Raw genomic sequence first — 27,592 nt, 5'->3', positions numbered from 1 at the left:
CCCGACCGGGTGGGCGGAGCGAGCTGCGGTGACGTCATGGGGGGGCGTGGGGACAGGAGCCGAGGTGCCCGCGCTCCGCACTGCTAGTCCGAGCGGCGCAGCCACCCGCGCGCGCGCTTGCTCCCCCGCGCCCGGAGCCTCAGTCCGCGGCTCGGCTCCCGGGGTCTGCGGGCCACGCTCCGGGGCGCGACTCGCGAACGGAGCCGGCGGCTCTAGACGCCGAGCGCCGGCCAAGCAGCTGCGCGCCCGGCCGCCGGGCTGGGTTGGGGACAGCCGCTGGGTGCCGGCGAGCCGAGCTGGCAGATTGCAGCGGAAAAGCAAAGGTGAGGTGTGTGGGCGTGCGTGTGCGTGTGCGTGTCTGTGGGTGTCTGAGAGAGAGAAACGCACTTGGGCACCTGGGTGCATCTGCGCTGCGTGGAGGTGCGCGCCCCGGCGTGCCCAGTGTAGGTCCCGGCGCGTGGCTCTCCACCCTTGTGCTTTCGTGGGTGGTTTTGGTGGGAATGAACGACAGCCGGTGTCCCGGCGCGATCGGGACGCCGTGGATCGCCTGTGCTGGAACGGACGTGTCCGCACAGCTGCAGGCTGGTGTGCGCGGCGTGCGCCCTTATCCAGCCCTGGTCTCCCAGCCGAGTGTCCAGGTGGCAGCTGCTGCGACGGGGACAACTCTGCCAGCTGCCTGCATCAGAACCCCGACGCGAGGACAGCGAGGCTAGAGAGGGGGATATCGCCGCGGCTCCTGCCGGCGCGCGCCCCCGGATCCCTCCCCCACCTACACCCGATCTGAGCCTGTGAGTGGCAGGCAGCGGAGCAGGAGAAAAAAAAAAAGAGGGGCTTCTCCCTTGTTCTTCCTCGCCCAGTCGGGGACACGGATCCCGAGCGCTGTAGGGTCTGCTCCGCCCGGGCGGAGAGTACCGGTTGCCCAGGTTTGGAGAGACCGAGTGTCTGAGCAGCCCGAACCCCCCGGAGGCACCGGTCAAATCCCCAGGCGGCTGTCAGCGGTTCCCAGCCGTCGCTGGTGCCGGGCCCCGATCTGCCTTTGGAGATCAGGGTGCTGGCAGGACAATCCTTAATCCCTCCTCCTTCTCTGGAGATAGCAGGGAATCCTTTAAGAAATCCTTGGGTCTGATGGCCAGCGAGTTGGATGGTGCAGAGGCTAATTTTCTGTGCCAGCCTGGGGCACCCACTGGGCGGGCGGTGGGGATCCTTCCTCTCCCCTCTGCCCCTTCTGCCAGCGATGCCTCGGCTTCTCCTAAGCGCAGGAGCGCCCCACCGGGTGGCCCGCACCTGGCTTTTGGCTCTCGCCACCGGTGGGGCTCACGCTTCAGCCACCAGGAAAGGGTTAGGAGGCCTGAGGGAAGTGGGGTGGGGGCTGAATGGAGGGAAAGATGCTGGAGAGAAAGGGAAAACTGAAGTTGAAAAGGATTTAAGGTCATCTGGGACGCGAGGTCCCATTCCCAATGCTCAGTTCTTAGGCTGGGAACCGCAGACTCTCTGGGATGGGAGGGGATGCTCTAGATCAGGGGTCCCCAACCTCCAGGAAACATCCGGAAACCATCCCACCCTCCGGTCTTCCCTGGAACGGGTCGCTGGTGTCAGAAAGGCTGGGGACTGCTACTAGACCGTTCTCACCCTCCCCTCCAACAGGGCTGGACTCAATCTCAGAGGAAACCAACAACCAGACATTTCCCATACCTAACGATTTTTACGCTGGAAAAATAAAACAGAAAACCCAACTTCCTGGTACATTTAATCACAATCCAGCAGGTAGTGACGCCTGGCATTGGCGTCCACTTTCAATGAGACGCCAATGAAGCAGAAGTTGCTCGGAGATCCGAGGCAGCTGACTTCATCATTGATGCAATAAGATTCACTGTGATTCAAACTCATTTCTTCCTCAGAGGAGGCTTCTCACTCCACACTGGCTCCCCAGCTTACCCAGTCTGCCACCTTCACCAAGCTCTGAACTCTGTCTGGGGCTGCCTCTCTCAAAGGTGGAGAATGCTGCTTCTCAGGGGGAAAAGAAAAAAAACTGATCCCATTCAATCCCTTCCCGTTGCATGAGACTCCAGCCAAAAAGGCAGAGTCAGGGCTGGAGGTCAGCATTTCCTCCCATGCCAGCATCATCATCACTACCCCTGCAGCCCCGGGGTCTCCAGTCTCACCCAGACATCGGAGTGTAACTTTGCAGGTCACATAGATGGGACCCTGGAAATGCTAGTGATGAATGTCCACCCCAATGCAGGTGGTTTAAATAGGCTTTGGGGTTGGAAGAATTAAAATAACAAGACAGTTAGAAATGATATTGGAAACAGCCTGTGTTAATCTAAGGACATGAAAAACGGTTTCTTCACAGCTTCTGTTTTTAATTGCTGCCAGTTTATGCTTTTTACCCAACTCAGATATTGACTCCTGGGTCCCCAAAGTACTTTGCAGAAAGATCAGCCATGAAGCCCCCAGGCCCACTTTACAGACAGCTGTGTGGTGGGGAGGTCAGCACAGAAAAGACAAACAGTGCTCCCGGCAGTGCAGAATGAACCCGAGGCAAATGTAGGCAAGCACCCCGCAGTACTTGCTGCTGGCTAACTCCCCTGTAACTCATCAGCAGACTCTCCAAGCAGAAAGGAACAATGTCCAGTCTTCACTCAGGCGTCAGGGAAAGCACCCTGCTCCGGGGAAATGTGTCCTCCAGGTGAACTCCTCCCACTATGAGCTGAGCCCTTCAACGCTTTGCCAGCATCCCCCTTCCCAGAGTGACCTCTTCCCTGCCCTCCTTACTTCCCACTTCAGGGACTCAAGACCCAGCTCAAACATTCCTCATGTGAAGCCTCTGAATCTCCCAGAAGAGAAAGGCATTCTCAAGTCCCTTGTTCATATCTCCATGCAACTCACACCCTTAGAGTTGGTGCCCTTCCTGTCTCCCCTCCTAAGATGTCACCTCCATGTCTGGTCCATTCTGTATGACAAAGAAGTGTCCCAGGGATGTTTTATGAATAACCGCAGATAAATCATTTAATTATGTGATAAGCTATTGTTCTACATCTTAGGCCAAGCCAATAGTGTCCCAATTATTTTCTCAGGATGGAGGTAAGACCAGAGTCAGCTGCTTCAAACCAAAGCCCAATTATCAGTCAGTGGTTTTCCAATCCACTGAGCAGCGGCTGTGATGTTGTGAAAAGTAGAAAGCTTGGATGTCCTGTGTTCAAATTTCAACTTCACCAGTGACGCTCAAGGGAATGGGAGCAAGTTCCTTAAACTCGCTAAGTCTCAGTTTCCTCGTCTGTAAAATGGGGATAAGTATCCCCACATCATAGGATTGTTTGGAAGGTCAAGGAGACAGTAAATGTGAATCAGCCTGCCTTCCTCCCTCCTGGACCCTGTTTTTCCCCTTAATTAGAGGATCACAGGCAAATTCTCTGGGGTGTGAAATGATCTCCAGCATCCTGATGGGGGACTTAGGAAAGGATTCTCCAGGGCACCAGGAGGTCAAGCACTGGGTATCAGAGTCAAAGAGAGGAAACAAAAATCAACTAGAGCCAATATTTTAAAAATAAAAGCAAGCCAGATCTTTCTTTTTAATATTTAAGACTATAAACTGGTTCATTGTGTAGGCAGAGTTCAATAAATTAGAAATAAGTTGGTATTCATTGGAAAGACTGATGCTAAAGCTAAAGCTCCAGTCCTTTGGTCACTTGATGCAAAGAGCCAACTCATTAGAAAAGACCCTGATGCCGGGAAAGATTGAAGGCAGAAGAAGAAGGCGGAAGAGGATAACATGGTTGGATGGCATCACCGACTCAATGGAGATGAGTTTGAAAACTCTGGGAGGTGTGAAGGACAGGGAAGCCTGGCATGCTGCAGTCCATGGTATCCCAAAGAGTCAGACATGACTTAGCGACTGAACAACAAAAAATGAAAAAGGGAGAAAAGACAACATTTTTAGAGTTCTAATTAGGAGCCCAGCACAGCGCTAGGCATTTTCATCTTCATTTCATCACTTCGTCTTCATGATACCCCCATTTTAACAAAGGGGAGAGTGGTTGAGTACCTGGCATGGGGTCACGTGGTCTCCATGGTTTTTTCACCTCTAAAGTCTGGCATTTTTCCACTATGGGATTTTCACAATAGAAAGACTCCAAAGCAGCTGTCAAGTCAGCATAGATTTCCTCAAGGGGGAAAGACCAGGAACACAGGTGTCAGACTTTTCTAAGGTAGGGCTTCTCCGGGCTCTGTCTTCTCCACGTTCAGATCAGCCCGCTTCTTAGGAACCACTGTCTTGCAGGTAGAGTCAACTCCCACGTGTGTGTCACCAAAGATGACAAGATAAACTGGGATGACTTCACTCAAACCCTTCCCCGCCACTGGAAAAACAACTCCAAGGGCCTGCGTGTGAGAATGAGCTGGTAGTGCTCACACTGGTGTGAAAGACAACACACTTTTCAACTGAAGAGCGTCTGAGAGAGCAAACCAGAAACACGGGAAGCTGGTGACAGCTTAAGTAACCTCTGGCAGATAAGTCAATCTTCTTTTCTTCCTTGCAGATGTCACAGTGGATCCTTTGCCTCTGGGACCCATGAAGGTGAGAATAAGACCTCTGGCGGGTTGGATCTAGCCTAAGACTAGAAGGCAGCCATGGATCTGGTGTCTGAACTCAATGAGACCCAACCTTGGCTGACCGCTCCGTTCGACCTCAATGGCTCCGTGGGGGCAGCCAACGTTTCAAACCAGACAGAGCCGTACTACGACCTGGCCAGCAACGTCGTCCTCACCTTCATCTACTTCGTGGTCTGCATCATTGGGTTGTGTGGCAACACACTGGTCATTTACGTCATCCTCCGCTATGCCAAGATGAAGACCATCACCAACATCTACATCCTCAACCTGGCCATCGCAGATGAACTCTTCATGCTGGGCCTGCCCTTTCTGGCCATGCAGGTGGCTCTGGTCCACTGGCCCTTTGGCAAGGCCATCTGCCGGGTGGTCATGACCGTGGATGGCATCAATCAGTTCACCAGCATCTTCTGCCTGACGGTCATGAGCATCGACCGCTACCTGGCTGTGGTCCACCCCATCAAGTCGGCCAAGTGGAGGAGACCCCGGACAGCCAAGATGATCAACGTGGCTGTGTGGGGCGTCTCTCTGCTGGTCATCTTGCCGATCATGATATATGCTGGCCTTCGGAGCAACCAGTGGGGGAGAAGCAGTTGCACCATCAACTGGCCAGGCGAATCTGGGGCCTGGTACACAGGCTTCATCATCTATGCCTTCATTCTGGGGTTCCTGGTGCCCCTGACCATCATCTGTCTCTGCTACTTGTTCATTATCATCAAGGTGAAGTCCTCCGGCATCCGAGTGGGTTCCTCCAAAAGGAAAAAGTCTGAGAAGAAGGTCACCCGCATGGTGTCCATCGTGGTGGCCGTCTTCATCTTCTGCTGGCTCCCCTTCTACATCTTCAACGTCTCTTCGGTCTCAGTGGCCATCAGTCCCACCCCAGCCCTCAAAGGCATGTTTGACTTCGTGGTGGTCCTCACCTACGCCAACAGCTGTGCCAACCCTATCCTCTATGCCTTCTTGTCCGACAACTTCAAGAAGAGCTTCCAGAATGTCCTCTGCTTGGTCAAGGTGAGCGGCACAGACGACGGGGAGCGGAGTGACAGTAAGCAGGACAAATCCCGGCTGAATGAGACCACGGAGACCCAGAGGACCCTCCTCAACGGAGACCTCCAGACCAGTATCTGAACTGCCTGAAAAATCCATCACTCAGACGCCAGGCTCTGCCAAACAGCCGGTGTGCTCCCCAGCCCCAGCCCCCTGCTTCCTCCCACCCATCACCTGGCTTCTAGAATAGGAATCTGCTCAGCAGGAGTCCAATTCAGAGAACAGGGTTTGAGTCGGCTTGCATGAGTGAATGGTAAGGTATTAAACTGATTACACCCCCCTTAGAGGGAACATATAGATGCAAGCAGACAATTCAGAGTCTGGAGAAGAGGAGATCCCGCCTGGGTGAGACCTTTAGAAACAACTGAAATTCAACAAAAACAGAAAACTCTGCGTGTTTGTGTGTTTAAAACCCCGTGTGTAATCTCGTGGTTTTACGTTTATACCTGCATATCCTTATCTAGTCCCTGTACAGCCATGACCTAGGTACGTTTCCTGAGTTCAAGGACACAAGTAGCAAGTTCAAATGTGCATAGCATAGAGGGACGTTTATTCCAATGTGGTACCCACAGAAATGGACTTACCATGAAGCCAATAAAGTTTAAGCTTCAGGGATCTCTCTTGCTTGGGCGGTATGTCACATGGTCATATGCTTTTGTAAAGAAAGAAAAATATGTAAAAGTAAGATATTTTTGTATTCTTTTTCTTAAAAAGGTCTCCTTAAATTGTATAAGTGTCCAGCCTCACAAAACTGGCCTCTGTCCCTGAGTTTTTGCTTCATTAATTTCAGGCAAGTTAAATCAAAGTAAAAAAAAAAGGAGGGGGCGGGTGAGGAAGAAGGTATTTAAGACCCAGAACATAAATTCATGTGTTTTCTCTTCTTAGATATAATCAAAGGATTATTCATCTCTCCAAAAGGACATTAAGTGGTTGTGGTCATCGATCATTGTATTTATCCAGACATGGCCTGCTCTAAGATTGCATCATTTTCTTCTTAAATTGCCTCAATTTTTCCTAGGGAGCCATGGAAGGGAGTGGGGTTGGGTGAAAAATCACTAACGTGCAAGGCAAAAAATAGACAATCATTCTTATAGGGAAACAATTTTATTCTCCTCACCATGAAAATAAATGAATAAGAACGAACCAAAATTACACCTTTATGAGAAACCATAAAGTTGGTTTTTTTTTTAATGGCAGACATGTTCTCTCAAAGAAAGAAAATGGAAATGTTACTCAACAATCCCTCAAAGGTACTTTTTAAGAACTCTCTACAAAGCTGGGCACTAATAAAATCACAGTGCATGCGGAAGGTCTGAGGACACGGCTCCAAAACCGTCAGCACAGGCACCAGCCAATAAATATGCCGAGTGTAGGGGGTGTGGGTGTGAGCGTTGGCGCAGCCCCATCCCTCACAGGTGTGGCCGTCCCACCTTCCTCACCCACAAAACACACAATAAACATCGACCTTTAATCCTCGGGCTTCCTGAGCTATTCCTCAAGCACCGTTACAGACAGGCACTTCACACCGTCAGGGACGTTTTTCCGTCCCTGAAACTGAAGACGGGCTTGTGTACGGGCAACAGGAAGAGAGGCAACACCCATTTCGTTGACCGATCGCAACTTCCGGGGTACAAAGAAATACACACTCGGGTGTTTGCCAGGATGCCATGGTCTCTGGGTTTGTACAAGAGCCTCACTCGTTGGGTTTTAGGTATCAATTTCACCATATTTGAAAACAAGCTTGCCTCTTCCGGCTGCCTGAGCACAGGCTGTCAGGATGACTGAGGACTCCACCTGTGGTCAGCATGCTGCTTCTGTTCTATCTGCCTAGGTCACCCACGCCACCTCCTTCCCCAAAGCATTGACTGAGACCCCGAAAATGTGTTCAAAAACACTTCCTCGTGGCCCAATGGCTGGGACTCTGTGCTCCCAATGCAGGGGGCCCAGGCTCAATCCCAGGTCAGGAAACTGGATCCCACGTGCTGCAACTGAAGATCCCATGTGCTGAAACTAAGACCCCCCCCATCCCGAACAGCCAAATAAATAAAAAATAAAGGTGTTTTTAAAAAAATATTGATGATAGATAAGTCCATGCAAAAATAAAAAGAAGTACAATTACGAGACTATAAAGAAAGTTGTCACACACGAAACACACCTGCAGTACAGACTTCCCTGGCGGCCCAGTGGTTAAGATGCCACGCTTCCACTGGATGGGGTGTGGGTTTCATCTCTGATCAGAAAACAGATGCCTCAGGCCTCATGTTGTGGCCAAAAAAATGCTTGCAGTGAAATCCCACAAAGTTACTAAAAGAAAGTTCAGCTGCAAGGTCAGTTCAGGACATCTTAGCAGCCACAACTGATGGACAACGATTTCCCCTCCCTCTCCCCTTCCCACCCCCTTCCGTAAAAATAAGCAAGATTTGCAATAAAATGCTTTAAACCCAACTTTACCATTATTATATGTGCTAAGTCACTTCAGTCCGACTCTGTGCAATCCCATGGGCTGTAACCCACCAGGCTCCTCTGCCATGGGATTCCCCAGGCAAGAATACTGGAGTGGGTTTCCATTTCCTCCTCCAAGGGATCTTCCCGACCCAGGGATGGAACCCAGGTCTCCTGCATTGCAGGTAGATTCTTTATTACTAGCGCCATCTGGGAAGCCCTTACCATTATTATAATATGAGATATTCCTGGGCCTTTACATAAATGCTGACATTTACTTAAGAGAAGTGATTCCAAGGGACCAAGAATTGGTAGAAGTAATTTCAGGGCAGACAGACAAGTTTTAGGGAACTCATGCCCCTGCGATCAGAGAAGCTGCCTGCAGGGCGGTTGCCATTTTTCCCTCCAGGGGATCTTCCTGACCCAGGGATCAAACCCACATCCCCTGCCCGGCAGGCAGATTCGTTACCACTACGCCACCTGGGAAGCCATTGATGCTATAATTCTGCCCAAATAAGCCATCATGTTTCTACTCTACAAGGAAGTATTCTCCACTTTATGAACAATCTCTTTCTACGATAATTTGCTCTCAGGTTCTTTTCTTTGCTCCAAAGGAGGGGACACATATTTTCATTTAAATGTTAATGCAATTTTAGTTTCAAATTTTAATTTCAGCCTCCACTCGACATATAATTATGAAGACAGATCTGCAGGATGGTAGGAAAGAATAAAAAGTGATGCACTGCTTTGATTTTAGGGTATCTGAGCATTTGGGTTATGCAAGCTACTATTTAACCTTCTATTCACATGGGTAGCAAAGAGCTGATTAAATCTAAGTGGGTGTAACGAGAAAGGCATCAGCAGAGGTGACAGGACACTGGGGCCTGTGTTGATTGATGTCGGCTCGTCTTTCAGTAACACAGAGAGTTGAGTAAGACTGCACGTGGGGCTGGAACTTTGGTGAAGTTCATGTCACAGCTTGGAACAGTCTAGGAGGATGCAGGACATGGGAAGATGGAAGGATGCTGTGTTTCTTTCTTTTACTTGCTTTTCTGAAGAAGAAGGGGCTTCCCGGGAGGCTCAGCCGTAAAGAATCCGCTTTCGAGGCAGGAGACCCGCCTGCAGTGCAGCAGAAGCGGGGAAGATCCCCTGCAGGAGGAAATGGAAACCCACTGCAGTATTCTTGCCTGGAGAATCCCAGAGACAGAGGAGGCTGGCGGGCTACAGTCCATGGGGTCGCAAAAGAGTCAAACATGACTTAGCGACTAAACCACCACCACCACCATGAAGAAGAAAACTGGAGGAGCCATGCTCCATTGGTTGTGACTGCTCAGCAGTCCCAAGATGAATGTGTAGCTGGTCTTGAGTAATCACGTGTGATTTTATTGCATGCATTTAAAACTTTTATTTTATTGAAATACAGTTGATTTACAATGTTGTGCTAATTTCTGCCGTACAGCAAACTGTGACTCCGTTATACGCGTTCTTTTTCCTATTCTTTTACATTTATGGTTTACCTCAGGATATTGGCTCCAGTTCCCCGTGCTATGCAGCAGGATCTTCTGCTTATCCATTCTATATATAATAGTTTATTGCATGCATTTTTCTGTAACAACTTTTCTGACCATTTCAACTTTTAAAAAAAAATTTTTTTTGGTTATTTATTTCTTTTGGCACCTGGACAAGGACCTGAACCCTGGGCCCTCAGCCAACTGTTTCATCTTATAATCATACTTCTTTTTGTATTTGCATAAACTTATTTATCTCTCATAAATGGTAGGCAGAGAAGAAAATGTAGCCTGGTTGCTGAGACTTCCAGAGTTGGCAATGACCTGGAGTCTGCTTAAACAAATTCATCCTCTCCTTCAAGACAAAATCTAGCTATTGAAGTGCTTGGCTCCAGCTGCCCTAAATAGGAGCTCCATGCTGGGAAAAGTGCACAGCCTGGTCATTGACAGGAGTAGCAAGTGGATGACTGTCAAGACAGATGTATGTAATCAGCCCCGACAAGGGCTTCCCTGATAGCTCAGTTGGTAAAGAATCCGCCTGCAATGCAGGAGACCCCAGTTAGATTCCTGGGTCGGGAAGATCCACTGGAGAAGGGATAGGCTACCCACTCCGGTATTCTTGGGCTTCCTTTGTGGCTCAGCTGGTAAAGAATCCACCTGCAATGTAGGAGACCTGGGTTTGATCCCTGGGTTGGGAAGATCCCTGGAGAAAGGAAAGGCTACCCACTCCAGTATTCTGGCCTGGAGAATTCCATGGACTATACAGTCCATGGGGTTGCAGAGTCAGACATGCCTGAGTGACTTTCACTTTCAATCTGCCCCAGATGGGGCTATTCAATCAAGATGGCCAAGTTTCAATGAAAAACAGAAAGGAACTTTGGCCTTGTTGGGAAAAAACATGGCAGGAAAACCATCAAAAGGTTCCACATGTTTCTTCCCTGGTGGTCCAGTGGTTAAGAAGTCACCTTGCACCGCAGGGGATGCAGGTTTGATCCCTGCCTGGGGAACGAAGATCCCAACTCCACGGAGCAACTAAGCCAGAGACACAACTACTGAGCCTGTGCATCACTAGAGAGTCCATGAGAGTCCGTGTGCCACAAGGGAAGATGCCTCATGACGCAATGAAGATTCCACGTGCCAGGTAAATATTTTTATTTTTAAAAGGCTCCCTATGTGATGGGGAAGGTCTGATGCGTGTCTCTGAAACACTCATCATCACACAAATCACACTATTTGGCAGACCAAGCATTCAAGCTTATCAGTTCAGTTCAGTCACTCAGTCATGTTCGACTCTTTATGACCCCATGGACTGCAGCACACCAGGCTTCCCTGTCCATCACCAACTCCCAGAGCTTACTTAAACTCATGTCCATCGAGTCAGTGATGCCATCCAACCATCTCATCCTCTGTTATCCCCTTCTCCTCCTGCCTTCAATCTTCATTAGGGTCTTTTCCAATGAGTCAGTTCTTCACATCAGGTGGCCAAAGTATTGGAGTTTCAGCTTTAGCATCAGTCCTTCCAATGTATATTCGGGACTGACTTCCTTTAGGATGGACTGGTTGGATCTCCTTGCAGGCCAAGGGACTCTCAAGAGACTTCTCCAACACCACAGTTCAAAAGCATCAATTCTTCCGTGCTCAGCTTTCTTTATAGTCCAACTCTCACATCCATACATGACCACTGGAAAAACCATAGCCTTGAATAGATGGACCTTTGTTGGTAAAATAATGTCTCTGCCTTTTAATATGTTGTCTAGGTTGGTCATAACTTTTCTTCCAAGGAGCAAGAGTCTTTTAATTTCATGGCTGCAGTCATCATCTATAGTGATTTTGGAGCCCCCCAAAATCAAGTCTGTCACTGTTTCCACTGTTTCCCCATCTATCTGCCCTGAAGTGATGGGACCAGATGCCATGATTTTAGTTTTGTGAATGTTGAGCTTTAAGCCAACTTTTTCACTCCCTCTTTCACTTTCATCAAGAGGCTCTTTAGTTCTTCACTTTCTGCCATAAAGATGGTGTCATCTGCATATCTGAGGTTATTGATATTTCTCCTGGCAATCTTGATTCCAGCTTGTGCTTCATCCAGCCCAGCATTTCTCATGATGTACTCTGCATAGAAGTTAAATAAGCAGGGTGACAATATACAGCCTTGATGTACTCCTTTCCCTATTTGGAACCAGTCTGTTGTTCCATGTCCAGTTCTAACTGTTGCTTCTTGACCTGCATACAGATTTCTCAAGAGGCAGATCAAGTGGTCTGGTATTCCCATCTCTTTAAGAATTTTCCAGAGTTTGTTGTCTACACAGTCAAAGACTTTGGCATAGTCAATAAAGCAGAAGTAGATTTTTTTCTGGAACTCTCTTGCTTTTTCAATGATCCAGCAGATGTTGGCAATTTGGTCTCTTGTTCCTCTGCCTTTTCTAAATCCAGCTTGAACATGTGGAAGTTCATGGTTCACATATTGTTGAAGCCTGGCTTGGAGAATTTTGAGCATTACTTTACTAGGGTGTGAGATGAGTGCAATTGTGCGGTAGTTTGAGCATTCTTTGGCATTGCCTTTCTTTGGGATTGGAATGAATACTGACCTTTTCCAGTCCTATGGCCACTGCTGAGTTTTCCAAATTTGCTGGCATATTGAGTACAGCATTTTCACAACATTATCTTTTAGGATTTGAAATAATTCAGCTGGAATTCCATCACCTCCACTAGCTTTGTTCGTAGTGATGCTTCCTAAGGCCCACTTGACTTCACATTCCAGGATGTCAAACTTATAAGTAATAGCTTATAATCAGCCACTTTTCTAATCTCTATTTTTTTGCCAGATTCAAATATACAGAATTTCCTATCAAATGTTCTACCAAAGCAAACCTTCCCCTAAGTGGAAGGTTTTGGTTCTAATATGTGAATTTCTAGGAAAATTCCCATAGGCAGAGCCTCTAATATTTTTCCTAGAAGCTCATCTAGAAAGTAGGCATCAGGGACTGTATTCTACTTACAGCTGAAAAGAGTGTGTAGCTGTTACCGGAGTCAGCAGACCCTCAGGGCTGAGAATAACACCTCAAGGCTTCACACCCCTCCCCACTCCCACCACCAGTTCCATCGACTGACTGCCCTTCGGCTTCAAGTCCGTGGTGACTAAACACAGGCTGGCGTCTGGTTTTCTCCTGTAGATATGTCAGGTTACATACGTCTGGACTACACTTAAAAACAGAGGTGAGGCTTCCCTGGTGGCCCAGTGGTGGAGAGTGTGCCTGCCAGTGCAGGAGACACAGGTTCAGTCCCTGATCTGAGAAGATCCCACATGCCATGGGCGCCTAGAAGCCCACAGGCTACAACTCCCGAGCCTGTGCTCTGGAGCCCGGGAGCCGCAACTACTGAGCCCATGCGCCCTAGAGCCCTCGCTCTGCAACAAGAGAAGGCACTGCAATGAGAAGCTTGCTCGCATCAACTAGAGAAGAGCCCAAGCAGCAACAAGGACCCGGCAGAGCCAAAAACAAGTAAATAATAAAATTATTTTTTTAAGACCTTTTAAAAAAAAAAAAGCTAATTATTAACTGAGATTTAGCCAAGCTGAACAGAAAACATTATCAGTTCTCCTAAGACGAAAAGTGAGTAAAATATCATTAAACGAAATGCTGCAACTTGATGACTGGGCTCCGTCTGCTCCCAGGACAAAGATTTTCAGCATGAGAGCTGATGACGCAGAGCCTCGACTCCAGTGGGTGGGGAGAAAGAGGCTCTGTTTCATCTCTCTGCTCTCCTGGTGTCACTGAAGGACCAGCCCTGGGGGAGGAAAAGACCTCTTTCTGAGGACGCATGTCTGGTCCAGAGGGGGAGGATTTGTGTCCAGATCCTGTAAGGACTGGAAGAAGAAGAGGGTTGTCCTGGTTAGAGATAAAATCGCCCCATCCTTTCAGAGAAGCCTGTCCAGGAATGGGATGCAAGGCCCACTTAAAAAGAAATCCAGAATGACTTCCTAGGCTTTACCCACACCAGTTACTCAGTGATCGCAGCCTCCAATCGCTTAAGCAATAGAGAAGGTCCCTTGGCTGCGAAGAGAAATAGAGGGGTGTGCTGTGATTTACCAAATAAGACTGCGGTAGTTTGCACGCAGGAGACGCAGTGGTCCCAAGTCCTTACAAGGAATAGATTACAAGGTAGCCAGCTCAGGGGTCCTGAGAGAAGACGGCTAGTCTCAAAAGAGGACTAAGGGCTTCCCTCATAGCTCGGTCAGTAAAGAATCTGCCTGCAATGCGGGAAACCTGGGTTCGATTCCTGGGTTGGGAAGGTCCCCTGGAGAAGGAAATGGCAACCCACTCCTGTATTCTTGCCTGGAGAACCCCATGGATAGAGGAGCCTGTTCGGATACAGTTCACGGGGTTGCAAGAGTCGGACACAACTGAGCAACTAAACCACCACCACTTCCCTGGTAGTCCAGTGATTAAGATCCGAGCTTCCACTGCAGGGGGCATGGGTTCGAGCCCTGGTGGGGGAACTAAGATCTTGCATGTTTCCTGGCATGGCCAAAAACAGGAAGGTCGGCCACCAGCTCTGCAGGACTACCTACAGATGCACCAGTACCCCAAAAGGCAGCAACACCCTCTGGGACAGTATCCCACCTCTGGTCTGGAAGGTGGCTGGGTATCAGTTTCTTCAAGGCTCCCTGTCCCCCAGGCCAGGGAACATGGTCCATTCCTGAGAAGCCAGATCTTTTTTTCTCATGAGTGTTCTTTTTTAACAAGAACCCCAAATGGTTCTTACATAACACAATGAAAGCTTAGCTGTTTTCTTATCCTTTACCAGCATCCACTTCTCCAGCGAAATGGACCATCTTCTAAGGCTCTTAAGTTCAAGGACTTCCCTGATCCAGTGGTTAAAACTCCACACTTGCAGTGTAAGGGTGTGGGTTTGATCCCTGGTTGGGGAACTAAGATCCCGCATGCCACGTGACGCTGCCTAAATCAGTAAGACTCTCAAGTTCAGCTCAACTGGTACCTTCGCTGCCCTGAGTTTGCTCGGACACATACAGACCACACCTCCGAGCCAGGGCATGCACACGGGATGCCGGTGCACGTGAAGAACACGTTCACATGTGTGCATGTGACATGAATGCACACACACAGGAAGTGGACGTGTAACACACTCGCGTGCACACATGGCACAACCTCTGCATCTCTGGGGCAAGATCTCAGATTCGGAGAATCGCCAAGGCTTTCAACCGAGGAAGAGAACTAGAACCTGACTAACTCCTCTGAAGTCTAAGGATGTTGAGTCATCTCTTTCTCGATGGGGAAGGAGGACATTGGGCCGGCGGTAACTTTTCATCCAGAGGATTCTGTGCCAGGCCACAGACTGCACACTGAGCCCCAGCCAACTGTCCCTGCAACAACACTTTAAGTTTAAAAAAAAGAAAAGGCAAAAGGGTGTGGACAATTCACTACAAATCACTCCCACCAGTCAACCACCCTAAAGCAGATCCTGCTCATAGCAATACTTTTGCATAAGAAACACATGACAACTGCTTTGCATAAAAATCACTCCAAATAATTTTTTTTTAATTGATCCTTACTGAGGACAGTGTTTCAATAGACATTCCCCACCCCCACCCCGCACGACGGCTCAAGCGGTAAAGAATCCACCTACAGTGCAGGAGACACAGGAGATGTGGGTTCAATCCCTGGGTCAGAAAGATCCCCTAGAGGAGGAAACGGTAGCCCACTCCAGTATTCTTGCCTGGGAAAACTGCACAAACAGAGGAGCCTGGCGGGCTACAGTCCATGGGGTCACAAACAGTTGGAGGTGACAGAGCACACACACGCACATCAACCAAAACCACCACCACCCCGCCCACCGTGCCAGCTTCCTAATATAAATCTGAGCGAAACTGAGATGCTCGGCCACCAAGAGAATGAATCACAGTTCTCTTTCTCAACCGTGAACGCACCTCCACAAAAGCATGTCTTCAAGATAAAAGAAGTCCTCCCTTCACCCACTGTTCCACCCCGTCCATTTTCACAGCTCGAGACACCTGCATCAGCCTATCCTGTGCATTTGTGCATTTTCTTTTTTGGCCGGGGGAGGGGGTGGAAGGGAGGGGCCTGCAGCATGTGGGATCTTACTTCCCTGACCAGGAATCAAACCCACCCCCTCCACTGGAAGCATGGGATCTTAACTGGAAGCATGGGACCGCCAGGGAAGCCCCTCATCCCATGCATTTTTAAAGACCAGCCAGTATGTGACGGAGAAGAGCATCTTTTTAGAGCCTTCCTTGATGAACTGAGTGGCTCAAATGGTAAAAAGTCTGCCTGTAATGCAGGAGACCTGCATTCGATCCCTTGGTCAGGAAGATCCCTGGAGGAAGGCATGGCAACCCACTTCGGTATTCTTGCCTGGAGAATTCCATGGACAGAGGAGCCTGGTGGGCTATAGTCCACGGGGTCATAGAGTCAGATATGACTGAGCAACTTTCACTCTCTTTCAGTATGTGATGGGGAACAGCATGTTCTTAGAGCCTTGCTTGAACAGGAGTCTCCAGGGCTCATTCTCAAGATGATTTAGAGTTAGCTTAGTTCCAGCTGCACTGCCACTTTAAAGTCTAGACACTTCTAGAGCAAAGGCTCAGACTGGATTAAGACTCAACTTGGCTTCCACTTACAATGCTTGCTTTTTTTTTTTTTTTTTTTTGAAGATTAGTCTCCTACTTCCAATAGTTCCCAGAGTAATCGAAGTTCATGAAAAAGATAATGGAGACGTCAAATTCCTGACTAAAAGAGAGAACGAGGAAGTTGATGACAGAGGCTTGTCCCAGGAAGACCAGAACTGGCCTGAACAGAAGGACGTGGTGGGGAGAGCTGGAGGGTTTTCTCCATATGTCGGTAGAGTCACTGTAATAATGGAGGACGATCTGAAATTCAAGCATGCTGTTTTGGCTGTAATGGGTGCATATGTGTTACTATTTGTAAATCCTAAAATGAAAAACAGTTCGTGGGACCAGATTGAAGAAAGTTCTGTTGAAAAAGAGAGAAAGTCATCTATTTAAAACGTTCCACTTTCTGTAGAGAAGGAAACAATGTGGAGATGTCTTTGCCTTGTTTGAATAAATGATTCATCAGCTAAAAGAATAAAACAAAACAGTCTCCCAAATAGCTCTCCCAAGTGGATGGTGCTGTATTATTCATTACAGCTCCTCTGGGAGGTGACAGACCTCAGCTGTTTCATGGTCCTTCCCTCCTGTACCCTCACACGACCCCCTCTGCTTGCTCCTGGCGTTTCAGGTGGCACCGGTCACATCCTCAGGCATGCCGTGTGGCGCAGGGACTGTCTTTGCAACAAGGAAACCCCATTCCTCCTCGATCTTAGACGCGACAGCTCTAGTCCAGAGTCATCCTGAGACCTGAGATCCTTTGCTGCAGTGCTTACACCGAGAAGCACCTCTCCTCCAGCAACAAAATACGAAGAAACTGTGTGGGACTAAAAACAACTGCGTGTATGCACAGGTGGGGCAAAATTATGGACCAAAGATACGAAAAGACCCAAAAAAATCCCTGCTGTCACTTCTGAAGAGCCAGGAGCAAACAGTGGGTGTCAAGAGCAAAAGCAAGGGAACGTGTCCTGCGCACACAGCGGGGTGGGCACACCCCAAAGCCACCCCTCCAGCCTGACGCCCTGAACACACCCCCTACCCTCACCCCATATAAGGAACAAGCTAGCTTTGGGGAGTAAGCAAGGCGCCCTGTTGTTCTCGCTTCTGCTGTAGCAGGGGCCCCAATAGAGCCTTGTCTGAATTTGCTGTCTGGTTTATGATCAATTTCTATTGATTAAGGAGGCCAAGAACCCTTGTGGGTATCAGCCTCGCTCATGCCTATTCTCCATCTCTCCAGCCTTCCTATCTTGGTGTTGTCTCAGACAGAAGCAGTTTATTAACAGCTCGTGGAGTAGGAGGAAAAGGTTTCCAGTTAGAACAACCTGCTAAGGACGATGTGTTTGGAGGAGGAAATCAGCCAGGTCCAGCCCCACAGGGCCGCCACTCTCCCCAGCTGATCCCGAGGAAAAGGAACGATTCAACTCCCCACGATGATCTGAAAGCCTTTTCCCCAGGAAGGGTCTCCATTCAAGTTTCCAAGAGCCGAGAACCGTCTCACTAAGAGCAGAGTGCGGAGTGAGTGGTGCTTTCAGAGCTCGCTGAAGACGGTCTAGTCTGAGGTGTGTTCCTCATAGTCATCCTCACTCCTTGTTCCAGAGTCACTCTATCCAGCCTTCTCCAGCTGTCACGCACCATAAACAACAGCGGGTTTTTATAAACAGCAGATCAATCATCAGCAGAGGAGACTGAAGGCTCTTCACACTCGCTCTCGAATGCATTTCGCCCTCCTCGTCTGCTGTTTTGAGTGGTCCCGGCATCGTTCCTGGCTCCCCCTTTCTGAAGGTGCTGGAGGTAATGGGAGGCTTCGGGCTCCTTTCCATCCCCATCTGTGAAGGCTTAAAGGAGTTTTCTTTCTCCTTCCATGCTCTACCCATACCAGGAAACCTGGGACACCCAGAAAACGCCTCCAGCAACCTCGAAGGCAAAAAGGGTTTTAACTATGTGCTGTGTTGGGTGTTTGTTTGTTTGTTTTTTTTTTTTGCCTTTTCATACTGTTCATGGGGTTCTCAGGGCAAGGATACTGAAGTGGTTTGTCATTCCCTTCTCCAGTGGACCACATTTTGTCAGAACTCTCACCATGCGGTCCATCTTGGGTGGCCTTACACGGCATGGCTCACTGAGTTAGACAAGGCTGTGATCCAAGTGATCAGTTCGGTTAGTTTTCTCTAATTGTGATTTCCATTCTGTCTGCCCTCTGATGGAGAAGGATAAGAGGCTTGTGGCAGCTTCCTGATGGGAAGAACTGGCTGTGGAGGAATCTGGGTCTTGCTCTGATGGGGTGGGGCCATGCTCAGTAAATCTTTTAATCCAATTTTCTGTTGATGGGTGGGGCTGTGTTCCCTCCCTGTAGTTTGGCCTGAGGCCAGACTATGGTAGGGGTAATGGCAACCTCCTTCAAAAGGACTTTTGCATGCACTGTTGTATTCAGTGCCCCTGACCCCACGGCAGGCCACTGTGGACCCACGCCTCGGCCAGAGACTCCTGGACACCCACAGGCGTGTCTGGCTCAGTCTCTTGTGAAGTCACTGCTCCTTTCTCTGGGGTCCTGGTGTGCACAAGGCTTTGTTTGTGCCCTCCAAGAGTCTGTTTCCCCAGTCCTGTGGAAGTTCTGTAATCAAATCCCACTGGCCTCCAAAGTCAAATTCCCGGGGGTTCTCAGTCCCTTTGCCCCATCCCCAGGTTGGGAAATCTGTTGTGGGTCCTAGAACTTTCAAAACAGTGCAAGAACTTCTTTATAATATGTGGAGAATAGGTGTGTGCTGAAGCCAGAAATTGTTACTACTATCATGGTATCTTGGTATATTTTTGCTAATATGTCATTCCTATGTGCTCAGGATTTAGACGAAATAGCTAATGTTGCTTATGTTTTCAAATAAGCTGCACCAGCCTTTGTAATTGTGTGAGCTTCTGTCAAATAAATTTACTTCAATCTTCACTGTTATAATTGATGGTATATACTAGAAACCAAGAAGTAAACATTTTTTTTTTTTAGTGACTTTGTTTATTTTTGCAAGTGTACTGTTTCAGAAACCACCTCCACAAGAAATCACACTCTCAGTGAAGGAACACAGGGCGAAGTCTGTTCATGAGGCCAGCCATGTGGACTCAGCTCGGTTCCTGCCTACTTCTGAAAAAGATCCCACAGATTCAGGAGAATGAACCAGAGTTCTAGCTAACACAACCCACCTAAAATGGGGAACTGGAAACTTTAGAATTTTACAATTTGTCTTAGAACTCCCAGCCCAGTGAAAAGCATTCAAGACGTTCTCTAGATGTCTTAGCCATTATTTGCCTGATAGCAAAAGAAAAAAGAAAAAAAAATCAGGGCTTAAAAACAGACAACCAGGTCTTCCTTGGCGGTCCAGTGGTTGGGACTTATCCTTCCAGTGCAGGGGGTGTGGGTTCGATCCCTGGTCAGGGAGCTAAGACCCCACATGCCTCAGGGGCCAAAAAACCAGAACACAAACAACAGAAGCAATATTGTAACAAATTCAATAAAGACTTTTAAAATGGTCCACTTCAAAAAAAAAAAAATCTTTTAAAAAGTCCCATTTAGTACAATGACTTTTTAACAGCCCCATCTGATTTCTTCCAGATTTTGTAAAATAGTTTAAGTAGCATGACAAAGTCACGGTAAAGCAGACGACCAAAGGGATGATCTAAGAATGTCATAAAGACATGTCAGATTTGCCAGTACCAGACTGATGACAGAGAAATGTCAAGAGTTTTGAAATCAGGTTAAAGAAAATGACTTTCTATCATCTTCTCATCATGTCTTTCACTCAAAATCAAAACATTACAAAAATTTCCAGGTGCTTAAAACAGTCTTAAATATGAGTTAGACTGTTAAAATCAGAAAAGGAAATTAGCTAACTTTTGGAGGGCTCACGATGCGCTCCCTTTTGGAGTCCTGTTCTAAGCACTTTATATTCACCACTGTATTCAATTGCCACAAGAGCTCTATGAAGTAGGCCCAACTGTTACCCCCATTCTACAGATGAGGAAACCGAGGCAGAGCAGACTTACATCCCTCGCCCAGAACCCGATTTGTTAACCATACCACTGCACTTTGACTTATGGGAGGTGTGACCTGGAGCTCGTGACATTCCCAAACCCCTACTTTCCTGTCTGCAAAACTGGGATCGCACTACCTACCAGACAGAGCTGTATAAAGACTGGCTGAAAGGAGATAGTGCAGATAATTTATCACATTACCAGGTACGGAGGGGTGTCCAATAAACGTGAAATTCCCCTCGCCTTTCCTCGCAGCAAGAAAAGACCAGAAACTTCTGGGTCATTAAACCACCGAACATTTTCCAGATTGGCTAATATTAAACCACGGCTTCTGATCCTGCCATTAGAAAAACTCAGCTGGCCCTGACATAACTGACTGCATGATGCAAAATAAAGCAAGTCCAGCACAGAAAAGTAAGTGGATTATGCACTGCCCAGCAAGGCGCTAAACGATTTCTGTCCACACAGTGTTCTTGCCTAGAGGGCTTTCCTGCTCTGCTAAGCCTCAACTTGTCTGCACCCGAACAGACAGGGGATACGAGGTCTCCTCTTCCTAAACAGGGGCTCGTGTTGTCCAGGTGTTGCAGAAACTTTGGGCACACAGCGTGTTCTAAACTGCTGAGCTGTTCGTCCTTCCCCCGGGGTGACATGGGGGCTGGGCTGGGGCCTGGTGCTAACGGGGCGGGGGAGTCACGTCGCTAATCCGGGCTCTATAACCATCTGCATGGCACACAGTCCAGCTGGAAACAGATGGCACACTCAGAGGGGCTTAACTAAAACGAATGTAATGGAAGGAGCTGCACACGCAGGGATGGGGCGGGGGAGAGAGCTGGATGAGGAGCCCGGAGTCCAGGCAAACGTGGAAGACAGTCACCAGCCCGACACTGAAACGGGGGAGGCTGGGAGAGCCCCTGAGAGCTGACGCCACGGGGGAGGCGGGACCAGGAGCTGTGCCTGCGATGTCATTCGCCCACAGGCAGAATCCTATTACACCCCTTTGCTCCTCTCCTGAGACAGGCTGGGACCTGGGACCCTTTGCTATAAGACTTACACCCGGACACACATTTCCTCGAGCAACAAAATACAAAGAAACGACAGCAGACTAAAAATAACTGCATGCGTGCAATTGGGGCAAAATTATGAACAACGAGATACAAAAAGACCAAAAACCCAACTGCCACTTTTGAAGAGCCCAGGGCAAAACCAGGGTACCGCGCATGCCCCCTGCACACTGCACCACAGGGAGGTGAGCAAACCACCTGAGCTACCCTCCACTGGACCCCCGGACCCACCCCTACCCTTACCTCATACCTCACCAAGGTGCCGACTGGCATAACGAGGGGCCCTGGGGGCCTTCCGGAGTTAAAAGCACTCTCTAAATTCTAGGAGGATAGGGACTTCCCTGGTGGTCCAGTGGCTAAGACTCCACACTCCCAATACAGGGGGCCTGGGTTCAATCCCTGGTCAGGGGAACTAGATCCCATGTGCCACAACCAAGAGTTTGAAAGCTGCAACTAGAAGTCCCACAGGCTACAATGAAGATGGAAGATCCCACGTGGCACAGCCAAATAAATAAATATATTTTTTTTAATATATTTTTTAAAATTAGCAAATTCTAAGAGGATAAACTGGATTTTCAGAAAATAACCCCTGGACAGTTCGGGAGCAGCAAACGGGATGCAGGATTAGAGCTCCACCCGCTCACACAGGATGCCAGTTGGTCAACACCCAGAGATTCTGCTTTGGGCAGACGACGCGCCTCTTTTGCAAGACATAAACTCCTCGGCACGGCCTTTCAAATTCAAATGTCAAGTAGCACACACTTCCACGATCTGCGCCTGTACCAAAAGCCTATCAAAAGAAGATTCAATACATTTTAGCCAAGTGCTGGCATTCTCCCCCAGACTCTATTTGCAGACACTCAAAGAGCAAATTTTCCCAAGTCTTAAGAACTCAGGGTCTTTGACCACCCAGCCTCAGGCCAAGCAGGTTTATGTCTCTGATTTACCTGGTAGAGCTTAAAATACAACAGAAGCAAACAAAGTCCACAGTCCAGGAGAGACAAGGCTTCCCACAAGCACGCCTCCTGAAACGGCAGTTTGCTCGGCGATCTGATTTCCCCGCCGGCGTCTTTGAACTCTTCATGCTCTAAGTCCTCATTAACTGACACGTGAGTCCCAGGATAAGACAGGGTCCTGCCAATGGTTCATCCCCAGGAAAGGGAGACTTGACAACTGCTTCCTCCCAAGTTACTTCTCCAATTATGCTGTATCCAAGAGGAAACCCCTTCTTTCATCATTACAGTCAAATATTCTCAGGTGGCAGCTATGGGTGCCTGGGGGCCACATACTTCTCTAAGCAAGGTGAGGGCGAACTGAAGCTGCTCAGTCGTATCCGACTCTCTGCAACCGCATGGACTATAGCCTGCCAGGCTTCTCCGTCCGTGGGATTTCCCACGCAAGAATACTGGTGAGGGCAGGATTACTGAAATAACGTGTTGTTGTTGTTGTTCGGTTGCTAAGTCACGCCTGACTCTTTTGCGACCCCATGGACTGTGGCCCACCGGGCTCCTCTGTCCATGGGATTTCCCAGGCAAGAATCCTAGGGTGAGTTGTCATTTCCTTCTCAAGAGGATCTTCCCGATCCAGGGAGCAAACCGGCCTCTCCTGCATTGCAGGCAGATTCTCAACTGCTGAGCCACTGTAATAAAAAAGCTTCTCTTACAGATGTGTCCTTCAGTTGAAAACATTCAACCACACTGGAAGGGACCACCTTCCCTTGAACTTATCCTGACCCTCAGGATTGCTGTCCTAGAGTACACAGCCCAGAAGCAACGGGGAAAGGAATAAGAAGGTGAAAACGACCACAAGACTCTTCTCATTTCATAAGTAACATTTAAAAGCCCAAAGAATTCACATATTCTGGGGGTAAGGGGAGGCCTGAGCAGATTACGAATGAATTCAACACTTTTGCAATTGGAGTAATGAATCTAACCATTTCCTTTCTTTCATAGGAATTCTAAGATAAGGTATATTTTGAATGTTTATAGACTCGTCAGCATACTAATAAATTACTACAAAGTTAAATTATTTTTCACACATTCAACAAATCGTGAGTGTCTGCTGTGTGTCAGACACAGTACCGTGTGTAGTGGTCTAGAAGCTGAGAATTTGATAAGACAAAAGACAGATCAGATCTCTGCTCCAAGTTGAAGGGGAGACACGCGACAAACAGATGCATAAATAAATGAACATGTATCACAACACAGCAACAAACGTTATGATAAATGGGATACATAGACAGTAAAGAGCGATGCTAAGGTCGTGGCCCCAGAGCCAGATAGCCTGGTTTATATCAGCTCTGCCACTTCCTCAATCATTTGGGGGAAATGATATAATCTCTCTTGGCCCCAACTTCCCCTTCAATAAAGTAGAGATAAGAACAGGACCTAGTTTAGGGGGTTTTGTGTGAGAATTGAATAAGGCAGTTCATGAGGCACTGTTTCTAACAGTGGCTGACATATAAAAAGTCCTTTATAAATACTAACGCTTCCTACTTTAAGTTGGGGTGACCCGGGCAGTCTTCTCAGAGGAGGTGACCCCACGTGAAGATCTGATAAAACAAACAGACGGAGTGAAAGCCTCAGAGAGGGGTGAGTCAAGCCTTCTTTATGACACAGAAAGGACGCCAGTGAGGCTGGACTGGCACGAGAGGGAAGAGCGGGCTGAGGTGCGCCAGTCACGCAGGGTCCGGAAGGCCTCTGCTAGGAGCTGGAACTTGCCCAGAAAGGGAGAAGCCCCAGGAGGGTTGAAGCAGGGGACACCCGGGCCTGGGTCACACTTTTGAAAGATGCAGCTGCTTTCAGAACGAAGACAGTTACTAAGGGGACAGGAGTAGAGACAGGGGAGCTAGAAGGTGATCCGAAGGACTTCCCTAGTGGTCTGATGGTTATGACTCATGCTTCCAGTGCAGGGGGCGTGGGTTCAATCCCAGGTGTGGGAACTAAGCTCCCACCAACAAAAGAGAAAGCAATCTAAGTGGCTCAGATGAGAAACTGATGACTTGGTCTCTGGTAGTAACAGTGGAAATGGAAAAGGCCAGGGATATACCCCGCATCAGGGATTAGCAAATTATGGGCCAACACTGGCCCCCGGCTTGCTTCTGTAAATGACGTGTTCTTGGAACACAGCCATGCCCATTCACTTACCTACTGTCTACTGCTGACTTCCTGCTACCGTGGCCTTGCTGAACAGTTCTTACAGAGATCTCAGCGCCTGCAAAGCCCATTAACTCTCTGACTTCATAGCCAAAGTTCGTCAACCCCTATTTTGGAGGAAGAGTCTACAGGATTGAAAAATGGATTGGGTGTGGACAGAGAGAAGCATGGAGGATTATTCCTGGGGTTTGGGCATGAATAACTCAGTGGTGCCATTTTCTGAGATAGGGTTGGCTCGGAGAAGAGAATAGGAAGGGTGGCTGGAAGAGAATGATTACTTGGACATAATGGATTTGAGATGTCTCTTAGGCACCCAAGTGAAGAGTCTAAGGAGGCAGCTAGATGCATCATCCAGGAGCCCTGGGCTGAAGGAACAAATGCAGGAGTTATCTGCAAACAGCTTTCCCCTTCTCTACACTTGCACCGCCATCGTAATTCCCACCTGAACCCTTGGGGTGACCCTCTGAGTCTTTAGGGCCTGGGCAGGATGGAGTCACCTAGTCAGGCACTGCAGACTGAGGAGGGACCAGCGCTAAGGCTTGAGCCTGGACCCCTCCAACGTTACGAAGTCACGCAAAGCAAGAAGAGCCAGCAAAAGAGATTAAGAAGAAGTGCCTAGTGATGGAAGAGGCTGTCTTGACAGCAGTCAAAAGGCCACTGTGTGTAATAGGCTCTAGGTTCACCCACCTCAACAGAACTGACTCAAATGCATTCCTTTTTATGGTTGAGTAATATTCTGTTGTATATATGCAAAACTTCTTTATCCATTCATCTGTCGATGAACATCTAGGTTGCTTCCATGTTCTAGCTATTGTAAATAGTGCTGCAAAATTTGCTGTATGATGCAGGGAGCTCAAACCCAGCACTGTGGCACAACCTAGAGGAGAGGGATGGGGAGGGAGGGGGAAGGGAGGTTCAAGAGGGAGGGGACATATGTGTACCTATGGCTGATTTATGTTGACGTACGGCAGCCACTAACACAATATTGTAAAGCAATTATCCTCCAATTAAAAAAAAAGGCAACTGTGTCAATAAGGGGTGGGTCAGCCATGCTGAAGGCTGCGGAAAGGTCCAGAAATGGAGTGAGTGCTGAGACTGAGACTGACAAGATGGGGAGGGCGGTCTTTCAGTGGACGCAACGGTAATGCAAGGAGTCCTAAGGGATGGAGTTTTCAGTGGACGCAACAGTAATGCAAGGAGTCTTAATGGATGGAGTTGGAGAAGAGAACTGGGGGCGTCTTGTAGAGACAGCAATTACCAAAGGTCAAAACGTTTCATTGTGATGGGGGGAGAGGTGGGCGCGCTGGAAGGAGCCTGGAAGACAAAGGAGCATTTTTATAAGACGGGAGACGCTAGGGAGTATTTTTGACATGATGGAAACCATCCCGCTGAGAAGGAGAAAATTATGGAGGAGAGAGAAGAGAGTGAGCTCCTTGAGAGGTGGGAGGGGTGAGATCCAGAGTTGAATTTAGGGGACTTAACTTGAGGACCTTCCTGATTACTTCCGTCTTCTCCATACAAGTGAGAAAGCTCATCAGCCAGAGTGGAACAGTGGAGCAAGGAAGAGAGTGCAGGACGCTTCAAGTGAGACAGACTTAGAGAACGAACTTATGGTTGCTGGGGAGGAGCGGGGAAGAATGTGGGGAAGGGATAGTTAAGGAGTCTGGGATAGACATGTGCACACTGCTATATTTAAAATGGATAAGGGTGGGGAGGGACGTGAGGAGGGATTCAGGACAGGGGGACACACATCTGTGGCTGATTCATGTTGGCTGATGCATAGCAAAAACCATCACAGTATTGTAAAGTAATTATCCTCCAATTAAAACAAATAAACTTTAAAAAGTAAATAAATAAAAAATTAAATGGAGACCCAACAAGGACCTACTGTACGGCACAGGGAACTCTGCTCAATGTTATGGGGCAACCTGGGTGGGAGGGGAGTTTGGGGGAGAATGGATACATGTATGTATGGCTGTGTCCCTTCACTGCCCACCTGAAACTCACAACATTGTTAACGGTCTTTACCCCAATACAAAATTAAAAGTTTAAAAAAGAGAAATGAGAGATTGTTACAGGATCATTGACTGTTCATCAAATATCTCTTCGATCCTCCATTACATCAACAGAGCTAGTTAACATAGCAGGCGCTCAAATACACACTAATTAAGGGTCCAAACTAATGTTTGAAGTGGGATTTTTGATATCTCCTTTTCTAGTGAAGGTGTTGAGTTCGTGGGCAGTCCAGACGTCCAGGCTGTCTTCATCAAATGTGATGCCTGCCTGGCTATTTGTTGAAGGCAGGGTCTCCGGTATCTGCAAACAGTTAAGTCAAATAACCATCCCTCCCACGACAAATGTCACCTCCAGTTGACACAGGCTGATAAACACTGACACAGAGATGTTAAGACGACTGTGGGAGGCATTCTTACCCTACTAGAATGTCACCCAAGGGCAAACACCCAATGTCTCCATCACCGCAGGAAGTGGTTCGTGACTGGATCTTCTGTCCCGCCCCAGACACTCCTGTGATCAACACAATCGATCCTTTACCAGAACAAATTTCCCTTTCTTTTCTTTGCTATCTGTTCATTTGCTGTCAAGATTCCTCTCCTTTTTTTCCTTTTCCCTTCTTGCTTTCTCCTTTTCCATTTCTCCTAGCTTTGTTGTTAAAAACAGAGACAGGGACTTTCCTGGTGGTCCACCGGTTAGGAATGCACCATGCACTGCGGGGGGCTCGGGTTTGATCCCCGGTCAGGCAACGAGGATCCCATTGCCACTGGGCAAGTAAGCCCACATACCACAACCAGTGAGCCCACGTGCCACAGCTAAGACCTGAGCGGCCTAAAGAAATAAATGTTTTTTTTTAAAAACAGAAACAGTATTATAACAAATTCAGTAAAGACTTTGGTCCACATCAAAAAAATCTTAAAAAAAAGAAGAGGGGCTGAAATGAGGCATTGAAGTGGGTGTGATACAGGTCAGAAGCGTCTTACTGCTTTTGGTATTTCAGCTATCAGGCGACTGATGACAGAAGCCCCTTCTGCCTTTCCCAGTGTGGCCTTTGGGCAGACACTTGGTGTCTATGCGACATATAGGTAGGACGCTATTCAC

The 27,592-nt window shown here is 48.3% G+C and overlaps 2 protein-coding genes across 6 annotated transcripts in view; one reads left to right on the top strand and one right to left on the bottom strand.

The window, feature by feature from the left end:
- Positions 1 to 27,592, bottom strand: part of SLC39A11 (solute carrier family 39 member 11) — a 372,698-nt gene that overhangs the window by 340,074 nt on the left and 5,032 nt on the right. The window lies entirely within an intron of this gene.
- On the top strand, positions 234 to 19,239 carry SSTR2 (somatostatin receptor 2). 2 transcript variants are annotated; one of them, XR_009731514.1, is made up of 3 exons: positions 239 to 323; positions 10,583 to 10,746; positions 16,294 to 19,239. XR_009731514.1 is itself a non-coding variant. In XM_061392954.1 (2 exons), the coding sequence occupies exon 2, from the start codon at positions 4,630 to 4,632 to the stop codon at positions 5,734 to 5,736; it is 1,107 nt and encodes a 368-aa protein (XP_061248938.1). In that variant the 5' UTR covers positions 234 to 323; positions 4,539 to 4,629; the 3' UTR covers positions 5,737 to 6,340. The 2 variants fall into 2 exon arrangements, 1 of the variants encoding a protein (XP_061248938.1); XM_061392954.1 differs by lacking the exons at positions 10,583 to 10,746; positions 16,294 to 19,239 and adding an exon at positions 4,539 to 6,340 and having other exon boundaries at positions 234 to 323.

The sequence above is a fragment of the Bos javanicus genome, chromosome 19, assembly GCF_032452875.1.
Source record: "Bos javanicus breed banteng chromosome 19, ARS-OSU_banteng_1.0, whole genome shotgun sequence".
Classification (NCBI taxonomy): Eukaryota; Metazoa; Chordata; class Mammalia; order Artiodactyla; family Bovidae; genus Bos; species Bos javanicus.
The sequence above is the reverse complement of the archived record's forward strand: the minus strand, read 5'-3'. Positions and strand labels throughout refer to the sequence as shown.